The sequence below is a fragment of the Pyxicephalus adspersus genome, unplaced genomic scaffold (genome assembly GCF_032062135.1).
Source record: "Pyxicephalus adspersus unplaced genomic scaffold, UCB_Pads_2.0 Sca777, whole genome shotgun sequence".
Taxonomy (NCBI): Eukaryota; Metazoa; Chordata; class Amphibia; order Anura; family Pyxicephalidae; genus Pyxicephalus; species Pyxicephalus adspersus.
Window position 1 is genome coordinate 1 of NW_027317784.1, and position 9,235 is coordinate 9,235.

Sequence of the window (9,235 nt, forward strand, 5' to 3'; positions counted from 1 at the left end):
AAAAAAAAAAAAAAAAAATAAATCAGACTTTTTTTTTTTATCATTATGCTTTCCTTGATTTATTGGCCCAGTGTTAGCTGTAGGTTTCCATAAGCTGTGTGTTGGTGCAGTGTACACACATATGTATTGCCCAGAATGTCTATAAGAGTGAGCTTGAATTAAATAATTGTACTTCATGTATATTATTTATAATAGTAAAGACGTAGATGGGTGAGGCTCTGCTATTTTCTAAATGGTAGTAATTATTATAATAGTATTTTATATCCTAAATATAATGAAAACACTTAAACATTGTAACATTTAGTATATAATTAAAATGTTATAAGTAGTTGGGCAGCACGATGACGCAGCGGTTATTTTACAATGCTGGGTCCCAGGTTTGAATCTTGACCAGGGCACTGTATGCATGGAGTTTGCAGGTTCTCCCATGTTTGCGTGGGTTTCCTACAGGTACATCAGTTTCAAAAACATGCTGTTAGATTAATTGGCTTCCCCACAAAATTGACCTTAGACTGTAGTAAAGACATATGACTATGGTAGGGACATTACCATAGGGACATTGTGAGCCCCTTTGATGTACAGCTAGTGACATGACTATGGACTTTGTACAGCGATGTGTATTATTTCGGAGTTATATTATTAATGTATAATAATAATATATAAGCAGCATTTGCACTAATACATTCTAGTTATTGAAGATGAAGACGCCCTAGGCAGTCTTCAAACAAAAATGAAAATTGAAATACAATTTTTGAATGATATGTTACAGTCTCACCAACATTTTGTATATTTGGGCTCCAGTCTGCACAAATTATGTCTGTCTCTTCTTGAATAGCTTTTAAAGAGGAACTGAACTCTGGAAGCTATTCCCAAAAAGAAAGACTAATGACTGATCAGCAGCATGGTCTATGGTCTCCCTGCAGTTATTCTTTCCCAAATCACTGACCTTTGACTTCTTCTGCACTGTGTCTCTTTGTGGACGCAGCCATAGCATGGCAGAGAAATAACTTTTGGATGCCAAAGCATCCAGCAAGGTAAACAGTGAGTACTGCAGGTATGCTATACTATATAGCTGTGGGCACAGGAGTGTCTAGGCATATTCACATATGATACATAATTGCAAACCATAGCTATATATTTCTTGGTACTGTTTAGACATGATTGACATTTCTAACTTTTCCCTATAACGTATATAGCAAATCATTCATTCTTTTTGAGTCCAGTTGCATTTAAGGACCAGGTAAAATCCATACTCCCAATGGCCCATATTTGTGTTAAATTTTTAGTCCTTTATAATTAATTCTTTAAAATAGGTGGAAACAGTACACATTCCAAGGTAGCTGTGAAAGAAAGTAAAACAGAACTTGCCAATAGAGTCTTTTCATTTTGGTCCTGCATTGAGCAATACTCTTCTAATTAATTGCAATGAATCCACAAATACAGACAATAAAATCTGGAATCTTTTACTCAACTCTGTTAAGCAAGTAACAGGCAAATACGGTTATAAATGGTAAAATAATTGGCTCCTTTCCCTAATGTTCTTCAGCTTATCCACATTTCCTTTCTTTCAAACGGACATGTCTCATTATAATTTTGAAATAGGTAAATAACGTTAATTTTTTCTAAAAAAAATACTGGGTATGGGATACTTTGGGATAACTCAAACGATCCTTTTTTACTCAAAGTAATGACATTGCCAGGGGGTAGCAGATCAAAGCACATGCTGTCAAGTAGCCAATGGCTACTAATCTAAATGTACCTTAGTCTTGACTGTTATAATCTGATGAAAGATTACATCTTATTGGTTTATATTAGAGTCTACAATTTCCCTTTTATCATTTTACTATATACTACCCCAATAAATAAGCCTATTCGTTTAACATCTAGTAAATCTGACTATTTATTTTATTTTTTAGGTGCCTGACATTCCAGGATTCTCTTGGGTAAAGCCATGTCTGTCTGCCAAAGACATAGTATACATTGGACTGAGAGATGTAGACCCTGGAGAGCAGTAAGTTAATAAATACTAAGTAAATAACCATCAGTAACGCCAAGACAGAATAAGATACCCCTTTAGTAACAAAAATATTTTAAAACCTTTCTTCATTATGTACTAAATTTTGCAAAAGCCCTGAAGATCCTGAGAAGAAGATCTTTATATAAAGGACATCCCCATCCAAAAAAATTGATTTGATATTTCATTTGTCTTGTTTTGCAGTATGATTCTGAAGACTCTTGGGATTAAGAGCTATTCCATGTCAGATGTGGACAAACTCACAATAAATAAAGTGATGGAAGAAACTCTTGAATATTTAGTGGGAAAGTACGTATGTATACTAAAAAAAAAAAACCAAACCTTTTTATAAACAATTGATATCACTAGCAGTTATATTTGCATTGCTTACATGAAAATTGTGCAACAGATGTAAAAGTAGACAGGAACTGAACAAACAGTGATTACGCATGACTACTGAGCCACTGTAACAGTATAAATTGGATAACCCAACATTATTAACATTAGAGGAGGATCTGGAGATCATCAGGGTTATAATGATTATGGTTTCTATAGATCTTAGTGGATACCTTCCATTGAGGAAATCTATTATGGTTTCAGCAGTAAACTGTTGCACTTCAGCATATGGTTATCTGATATCCACTCACACATGTTGTTTGCGCCACTTTTTTTTTTATTGCTATGCAATATCTGTGGCCAGCTAAAGCTTCTAAAGTTAGGTGAAAGCAAACTCAAAATATTGAGATTTGATACCTTATAGGAAACATCTAGACATGGTAATTTTATCTAATAGTGCCATCAAAAATGTCAGAGCATTTTATGTGCCTAGGTGCTCCAGTGTCTTGAACATAGTTATATGTATACAGTGTAAGATCATCTAAGTCACCAATGCCTCTGGCTGCCGATCCCTGGAGATCTAGATATAGGGCTGGTGATGCCAGTTTGTAACCTATTGGTTTGTAAGGTTTGAAACCTTTCAGCCATTTTGTAACCTATTGTTCTCCTTGCTGGAGAGAAAGCTGCAGTGCAAGTCAGCAGGGGGAACTTTAACAGGAGCAAAGTCTTGTTTCCAAGCAGAGACGCACGGTAGGTCAGTAATAGAAAAATGTTCTCATACAGAGAGCCACTTGTCCTCTGATTACCATTTAAAAAACAGCTTTCACAGTTTTAAGGTTCTTTTTAGCTATGAATCCAAGATACTGTTAGCATTACTATTCTGCATAACACTCCAAAATCAACCTCATGTAGCAAATGGCACTTACAAAGAAGTACATACGGTAGTTTTGATTATTATTCTTGATTAAGATGATACAGTCAGAATGTGTTAGGTGTATCAAGTTTGCCATGTAATTAAATATGATTCAAGCACAGACCTGTGATCTATTATAAAACAGATATAATATGATAAATAAGGTCACAGTAGTAAACCTTTCTTTGGAAAAATATTCTTAAAACTGATGTAACCAGAATATTAAGTTTGTGTTTTTCCTTGCAACATGCCTAGCCAGATTAGACATACATGTTCTTCAAGTATTGCAAATGTCATCTTGTAGCTAGTGACTTTAAAGTAAACATAGATACAGGAACATTACCAAAAATGTCACTTATGTCTTTAGAGTTGTAACCTGTAATTAAACAGAAACGAATGTATATATATATTTGGATGGTAAACAAAGTAATTGCAGCAGGATACACAAAAAAATGTTAAAAGCCTATAATGATAATTATAGGATTTTTAAAGCCTATATAATTATAGGATTTATAAAGCTTATATATACAGGTATGTTGTGTCACAACTTAAGTAAGTATACAAAACCAACAGCAATTGTTTTAGCTGATGGTACTTTTAAAACTTTTTTAGCTTTAGCAAGCATTTGCAAAGCATGTGAAATACGAATCATGTTTAATATTACAAATAAAAAAAATGAGTATTTAATTTTTATTTACTTTCTGTCCTTCAGATGTGCCACATTACAGAGGTATTGAAATGAGGGGATGTGTGACAAAAACCAAAACTCTAGTGTGTCACATTTCCACCACACAGCTATTGCGTTTTCTAGTGAAAGCACTGCAATAGCTGTTTTTTTTTTTTTCTAAAAACAGTTTTATTTAACATGCAGAGAGTGGGATAAAAGAGTAAGGAGTCACTACTTTGATTCATTCAGCTGTGTGTGTACTCTACATATTGACTTGCAGACTTGAATTTACAAGTTTGTGTGCTCTATATCAGAGGTCCCCAACCCCTGGTCCACGGCCCACTAGTGTGATCCGGCTGTAGCGGTATACCCATCAGCAGGGTCAAGAGAAGGACCCCACTTGGGGGGGTCGGTCGCACCAGCCAGAGGGACCACATCTGCTGGAGATATCGCAGGCTCAGGGCGGTTGTGTCTCTGGACCTGTGATGGGAGAGTGGGACTGGTTCTGGCATCATGGCGTCACTCGAGAGGAAGTTTCTTCCACTTTGAGTGACACATGGCTCCCAGTGCATGCGAGGTCTGGAGTCTGTGCATTTAGTGGTCCACAACGTGCAAAAGGTTGGGGACCACTGCTCTAAATTAACCCTATCACACAGCTCACTTTTGGTATTCTAGTTCCATTAAAAATACTGCAGTCACTAGCATGGAATGAAATCTTTGCATCCTGTTAGCACATCCTAAATGTAGACTAATCTCTTATTCTTGCACAGAACATTACACAATTTAGCAATGATCCTATAGAAAATGTTATATGATTAAAGAATTTACATTTCTAAGTTAGTGGCTGCAAATAAAATGTAACAGTTTTGTATATGATGTAAAAGTATCTCTAGTACTGTTAAAGAAATGGGTGGATTATAGGATCACTGACATGTATTTGTTTAGCTGATGACCTGCTGGCGAACCAAGTATAGGTGTCAATAGAAGTATGGAAACTGTTGTAGCCAGCGTTCTCTTCTAGTAGATGCTTGGGGATGTCTGGTTTAATAACCATCATTCTTTTAACATGTGTTAACTAATTAACACTTCTATATTAGTATTTGACAACCTTTTAGGTGAACTACTATAAAATTATGAATATTTAACATGAATGCCATTCTATCCTGCTTCGGGAAGGCACGAGCAGGCTTCCATGTATCATCAATGCATTTTCCTGATTCTATATAAATGAAAGGAACTCTTCTATATGTACACATTGCATAATTCATTATTAATCATTAAAAACAGTATATGTTAATGGACAGAACACTCATGGAAAATGCATCAGATGTTTTACATTTTGTATTATTTGCAGGAAGAAAAGACCCATCCACCTCAGCTTTGATATAGATGGCTTGGATCCCAGTGTTGCACCTGCTACTGGCACACCGGTTCCTGGAGGTCTCACCTACAGAGAGGGCATGTACATTACAGAGCAGCTATTTAATACAGGTAAATACTATTCCCCTACGCAGTACAATGAAAGTGTTGTAACTAATGTTCTTCTATCCAGCCAGCAAACAATCAAGTCAAATTATTTTCCAATCCATTTTTTTTCCATCCATCATGGGGTCTACTGTTGGCTCTAGTGGCCAGATAAAAGGGGAAGGGGCTTAGCTCTAATATTTCCTAGAGTTTTGGTCTTATGTATAACTCAGGCTTGATATACAGTGAGCCTACTTAGATTAACAAACAAGCCACACACCTAGACAACCACAGGTTTTTCGCTGTCAATCTTATCTTTAAAAATAAACTTCATGCAAGTAGACACATTATTACAGGTCTATATTAACTTATACATAATGTTTTCAGTTAATTGCAAGCAGTGGCGTTATAGCAGAGCTCAGCCTGGGGGAGAAAGGGGAAGCACTTAATGCCAGTGCTGCAATGTTCATATACTCACATGATGATAGAAAGATTAGGCAGAAAGGTAATGCTGCTTCCATATATGTATTTAAGTTGCATATTACCTGCTGCATGGATTTAAGCGCCAACTTTTTAAAGACCACAATATGACCTAACGCACTTAAATTAACAACTCCTCTTGCCACAAACATCCAAATTACCTTGGCAGCAAAGAACTAGGAATGTGCAATTGTGTGTGTTCCTAGCCTTCAGACTAGTTGTTAATCAAAAAATAGGTATTGTCATGTTACCAGGCACATACCAATGCCAGATCTGGGCATCCTGGCTTAACAAGTAATTTTGTTTTCAGAGACTTTTTTAAAAAATTGCTATAAATTAACTAGTGTCAATTGCATTGCCTATGCAATAGTTCCCCCCCTCTCCATTTTGCAAAATGTAGCCAACAAACAAATACACTTAAAAAATTGGCAGACTATGTTACAGTTGTGTGTTCCCCGCAGAGGCTGTGTCAGATTCTTCCTCTTAGAAAATCAACAATACACAATTTCAGCAGGAGATCCCAAATTTACCCTCACACAACTTGCAGAGAACAATTGGCTAGTACATCCGTTTTCCTTTCTCAAATGTTATAAAGCAGGATCTTCAGAAGGTTTCACAAAGCAGTAATTCTTACAATTTTTTGTGGTTGTTTGTTATGGTTAAAACATCTCAGCAAGCAAAAATATTTTTTTTCTAGGCTTACTTTCTGCAGTGGATATGATGGAGGTCAACCCATCACGTGGAGAAACAGAGCGGGAATCCAAGCTGACTGTTAACACTGCCCTCAACATGATTCTATCCTGCTTCGGGAAGGCACGAGCAGGCTTCCATGTATCATCAATGCATTTTCCTGATTCTATATAAATAAGAACTCTTCTATATGTACACATTGCATACTTCATTATTAATCATTAGAAACAGTATATTTTAATGGACAGAATACTCATGGCAAATGCATCAGATACCATTTTTCAGTTAGTGTTACCTTTTATAGGGTTGAGAATTCCTTTCATTCCTCTGTTCACAAAATATAACTGCACAAGATAGGGAATCATAGAACAAATGATATTTAAGTTATATTAACTTTCTTTTAACCGTACGAATTTACAATTTGAGGTCTTCTGATCTCGGTTACTTTTTTGTATGCTTAATGTTAATGTAAAAAAAGCTTGCTGTTTTGATGTTACCAGTCTTAATTTATTATAAGTGAAATACTTTCTTAATGCTTCCAGTTTTTGCATGATGGGGGATTACACACTAATGCTGCAATGTAGTTACAGTGTGCCATGCCCATTGTCAGTTGTCTTTCTAACCACATCTATTAAATATCTGAACAATATGTTATAAACATATATGTGTGGTTAGTACTTTTGTTATAGTGTGTTCTTACACATAGGAATGCATATTCATAATCAGTTTCTGATTTGATTAGTAGGTGTGGAAGTTGTCAGACATGGGTCTCATTTATCATTTGTCTTAAAGGGTCTTGCAATGTCTACAAATACCAGTACTCCTAGGATTTATGGACTGCAACTTTTGTCCAGGTTGACACTAGTCATTCCCATGCCATTGAGCTCTTAAACTTCCAATCTTGCACAAGCCACTGAGACAAATACATTTCACAGTCTAATGCTAAATGCTCCCTTGTAAAGCAATTAGGAACATTTGTTCAGAATGGACCTGGAATCCACAAGGGTAAAGGAATACAATGATTTTTAGATCTAGCAAAACATTACAACAGTACTGTCATACAAGTGACCTTCAAACTCTGCTGTAAGAAAATTTGAGTTGCCTTACTTCCACCAATCAGATTAAAACCTGCTCTGGAAAATAAAAGTGTATTTGTAATTTGCAATGATCTAGAACATATAATGGCTTTTGATATGGACAAATGATAAATAAGGTTGAATAAATAGGAACACTGCACTGGATCCACACATATGTATATAACTAAAAGAATAAAATGCCTTAATTCCAGCAGAAAAGCTTATATATGCAGCTACGCCCCCCCATGGCAGAGCATCAGGGGCTTTATTGATTATAGCTAAGAAAAGAAAGCTATACATCTTAATTGAACATCCAAGGTGCCAAAGCTCATGGCATTTATACATCATAACCTAAAGTGAAATGATTTATCGTTGCTCATGAAAGACTAAAAACACATCATATACTATTGACGGGGGATACCAACATACCCTTTAAATGTCTGCAGTCAGTGTATTGAGTCTCATGAGCCAGAATTACTAGCAAGCAGCATTTTCAGAACAGCAATGGTGTCCTTTGCATTTTTGTCCTGATCACTTTTATTTAATTAAATTATTTAAGGACCTAGCTTTAAGACAGAGCTAATTAGGGGTTGTTGAGAAAAGTTTATTCAATTTAACAACCAATATGCTCTGAAAATGTAGTCATTAAACACTTACACTGAGCGTTAGGGACTAACTTTGATTTTTAGGTACACTTCTACCTAGCTGGGAGGATTTAGCTTTTACCAGGCCTACTTGTTTCAATACTGTTACAATTATGTATAGGTGTGAGGAAACAAATGTACAGTGATTTACCACATAAGGCAGTTGGTATGCTACATCTGCTGAACTTGAGCTCTACATAAGATCTTAATTGTATAGTTATGGGTCTGGCCACTTTTGATGTGGGTGTAATATAAAAAGTCGCAATGAGATTATTAAAGCATCCAAAGACCTTTTAACATTTTACAAAGAAAATGATTTTACATGCTTAACCTAAGGGTGACAAAAGCTTATGTAGCAGATTTAAAATCCTGGGCTTGCCAAGCTGTTGGGTAACAACAATCACTATATGCCATGTAGGCTAAAATCTAAAAAAAAAGCTTGGCATTGGATGCGGAGATAGTCCATTCAATTTGTGCTGAACAGCTCTTGTTTTTTTTGCATATGCTTTAAATTCAACCCTCTCATCCAGAATTGGAAATAAGCTGAAAATGTTTGCTTTGATCTGTTGTAATAAATACAGTGGTACACATTATTGAGTTTGTAGCATTGTTTTTGTATGACAATATGTATGAGATGTAAAAAAAAGTTATAAAAGAGTATAAAAAAATCATTGCCTCTTGTTGATGGGCCTAGGCAATCTTGACAGACTTGATGTGATGGTAAGGGAGCATTTGAGAACACATTGGGCTCTATTTATAAGTTACTACCCCAGTCAATTTCTCTGAAATTCACTGACTGAGGTCGTATCCCTACAGGCCTCCTATTAAAACAATGACTCGTTCTGCCACCTAGTGGCCAATAGTCAAATGTGCACAGCTGTCACAATAAGAACTGAACAGGAAAGAAATATGGGAAATAATTGATAAACAGAGCTCTTCGTTAAGTGTATA

At 35.8% G+C, this 9,235-nt stretch overlaps 1 protein-coding gene across 1 annotated transcript; it reads left to right on the forward strand.

Annotated features, from left to right (window-relative positions):
- The first annotated feature begins 1,853 nt into the window (after positions 1–1,853).
- Positions 1,854–8,877, forward strand: LOC140321118 (arginase, hepatic-like). The gene is made up of 4 exons (XM_072397987.1): positions 1,854–2,011; positions 2,219–2,323; positions 5,285–5,421; positions 6,572–8,877. The coding sequence occupies exons 2-4, from the start codon at positions 2,220–2,222 to the stop codon at positions 6,736–6,738; spliced, it is 408 nt and encodes a 135-aa protein (XP_072254088.1). The 5' UTR covers positions 1,854–2,011; position 2,219; the 3' UTR covers positions 6,739–8,877.
- Positions 8,878–9,235: the final 358 nt, after the last annotated feature.